This window comes from Eschscholzia californica, unplaced genomic scaffold (genome assembly GCF_041429995.1).
Source record: "Eschscholzia californica isolate CP2 unplaced genomic scaffold, dmEscCali1.0.p SCAF_5, whole genome shotgun sequence".
NCBI lineage: Eukaryota > Viridiplantae > Streptophyta > Magnoliopsida > Ranunculales > Papaveraceae > Eschscholzia > Eschscholzia californica.
The window spans coordinates 35860475-35863728 of NW_028238472.1; the positions used below are offsets into that span (position 1 = coordinate 35860475).

A 3254-nucleotide genomic window follows, 5' to 3' on the forward strand; every position below is an offset into this window, starting at 1 on the left:
TTATGCAAACTGGGATGGCGCCTTCTCAAATCTCCTAAAGCGCCCTGGGCCCAACTCCTAAAAGCCAAATATTTCCCAAAAACGGCAAAACCAACCTCTCCAAAACAGAATCATTCTTGGGTCTGGAAATCGTTGGCAGAACCTATCGGCAAACTTTCAAAACTTATCTTTTGGGATGTAAACAAAGGCACCAAAATCAATATATGGCAGGACTTTTGGATTCCAAACCAGGAGCCGCCGCTACAAAACCAAAATAACTGCCCATTGAACACGGTGGACCAACTGATCGACAATAATACTTGGAAGACGGATCTACTCCAGAGATACTTTGATGATGAAACTTGCAATGCAATACTTAGCATAAACCTTCACCCGACAGCGGAAGATGAAATGGTATGGACTCTCACTACTTCTGGTCAATTCACAATAAAATCAATGTACAGGTATTTGAGCAATGGCACAAGGGTACCCGAAACGATGGAATGGGCGTTCATTTGGAACATTAGAACAATACCCAGAATCAAACTCTTTCTCTGGAAATGTTGCACCAACAGTCTCCCGGTCAAAGACAAAATAGGTAATTACATAGGCAACAATTACAGCTGCGCCTTCTGCGAAGAACGGGAAACCACAACCCATGTCCTTCTTCATTGCAATTTTGCCCGGGCAATTTGGTTCCATTACAACATAAGAACGGATGGAATTGGCTCGGTGATTGAGTGGATCACGAATTGGTCTTCACTGGATGACGCTACGACGGAGAATCTTGCAAAAATCATGTGGTTTATTTGGAAAGCTAGATGCGAGAAGTGTTTCGGAAAGAAAGCAATCATGCCTATGCAGCTTATTCGGCAGATTCAATGCTATGCTACAAACCTACCAGAGCAAAAGATTGCTAAAAATAACGCAGTCAAGCCCCAGTGGCTGCCACCTCCACCACCCTTTCTCAAAATAAATGTTGATGCTTCTTTCAAAACCTACACAGTCCTGGCAGGTATCGGCAACATTATCCACGATGCAAACGGCGAATTCATGATTGCTAGAGCAGAAAGCATCAGGGGACAGACAGCGGAAGAATGTGAAAGTGTAACTATCCTGAATGCAGTCAAATGGGCGGAGGAGCTTCACCTTAACCACATCATAATTGAAAGCGACAACAACAATTTGATTATGAATATTCGGGACAGAAACAAAGCCATCAACTGGCAGTCACTACACAACATAGAACAGATCAGGGCCCGCCTAAACCATTTCGAGCAAATTCAATTTCAGTTTAGCCCGAGGAAAACGAATGGCCTGGCAGACGCTCTAGCGAAGTGGGGTAGGAAACACAGGGTCAATAGGACGTGGCGGTCTATGGACAATATGAAGTGGGATCTTAATTTGTAATTTCTTCGTTTTGGTTTCATTTCAACAAAAAAAAAAAAAAGATGGAACTATCTTCACATGTGGTATTATTTGAGCCTATAGGGTCTCTTTTGTTGGGTAACGTGGAGCACATGTGACCATGGGGCCTAACTCTATACCAATAATAAGTTTGTGGGAGTCCACATGGACAAAGTTACTGATTAGGAATATAATATGCGTCTTCGTCTCTCCACTCATTATCAATTGGTTTCAAGTTGGATAATCACAAACTTAAAAAGAGACATTAGACTTCACAAAATATGAAACAGGATTACAAAAGATTATACTGATCCATAAAAAAAAACTATTTTCTTCAATTTGTCTCTTAATTTATAGATTGATCTGGATTATACAAAAACAAATCATCTGAGCTAATCAATTTTGATGGAACCCATGAAGATACTATTTCAAGTAAATTAGTAAATAACAACTAATGTTAATCAAAGAGGTAAAGATAATATACTTTGTCTTGACAATCAAACAATTATGGAACTACAAAATTTGTACTTTCATTTACTTTTACAAAAATGTGAAGATTAAATCTACAGCTGGGTGGATGGGAGGGGGTAGAGGGGTACCTGGTCTTTCTGGTATAACAACATCAATCTCCTTCAAGCTCTTTCTAGCATTGGTGGTGCGGCTGCTGGATGACTGTGGTGTTTGTGGCGTAGTGACTGTAGAGGGAAGGGGAGGAGGAATACTGCACAAGGTGCATGTTTAGTATAGGGACAATGATATGGTACAGGGACATGGCCAGAATATCATATTTTTAGATTGGAGGTCCCTTTACCAATTAGAAAATAGACATGATTTTTAGATATTTATATTGAATAAATTAATGTTTATTTGGATAAAAATTAAGATTGAACTAATACAAATATCGAAGTTTTCTTTTATTTTCATGTCCTTCCTTAGATCTACATATCTTAAAACAAAATCATTTTTTTAACCTAGAAACAACGATCACCTATAGACAACATATTGTATAAATCAACCATCACTTATAAACACTACATTCTTATTTACATTTAAGTTGTTCCCGTCTCTCTCTTTCCTATGTAACACATTTGTTATTTAATCTTATTAGTGTATAATGTTGATGAACATTTCTCTCAAAAAGTAAACATTTCGGCTACTGTGATAACTTTTTTTTTTGTCGCCAGAATTTCGGCCACTGTGGTCAAAATATGTTTAATATTTCGACCATCGTGGTTCAAATATGTCCAAAATTTCGACCAATATTCATGTTTCGACAATAATGGTCGAAAGTTTGTGCATATTTCGACCACATCGGTCGAAATTTTGGACATATTTCGATTACTTCGTCCGAAATTTTTCTGTTAAATTTTATTTCACCATTTGTTCCGTGTTTTTCGATATAAAAAGAAATTTTTTCTATTAAAATATTTTATCTTTTTGTGATTAATTTTAAATATTAAATTAATATTAATATTGTCATTTGAAAGTAAATATATGATGATTTATTTGTTTTTAAGATAAAAATGTCTACTTACCAAAAGGACTAATGTCCCTTTACTAATCGCGTCCCAATAAAGTATAGACAGGTCCCTTTACCAAAGACCTTTGGGAAAACAAAAAATATATTTTGTGACCTTTCAAATTTTGGGACGGAGTCAACATTTGGTAGTGCGAGTGGCAAAATAATGTTCGACGTAAACTCCAAGACTCTGGAAGTCCCAGGTTCGATTTCCGAAGGAGGTGGATTTCATGATTTACTAAATTTGAGTTATTAAGGTGTAAACAATGTAGTTGAGTTTTAGGTCATAGTTTAGTTGGGTTTTAGACCCGTTCTTATAAGAATTTAAATCAGACACTTATTATGTGTA

The 3254-nt window shown here is 36.9% G+C and overlaps 1 protein-coding gene across 1 annotated transcript; it reads left to right on the forward strand.

Annotated features, from left to right (window-relative positions):
- The first annotated feature begins 777 nt into the window (after positions 1–777).
- Positions 778–1389, forward strand: LOC147538884 (uncharacterized). Its single transcript, XM_086643034.1, has one exon. It carries the CDS (start codon positions 778–780, stop codon positions 1387–1389), a length of 612 nt encoding a protein of 203 aa, XP_086499160.1.
- The last annotated feature ends 1865 nt before the right edge of the window (positions 1390–3254 follow it).

What these genes read in the sequence shown, in the direction of transcription:
- LOC147538884 (XM_086643034.1), top strand. Translation starts at nt 778, where the DNA reads ATGTGGTTTATTTGGAAAGCTAGATGCGAGAAGTGTTTCGGAAAGAAA.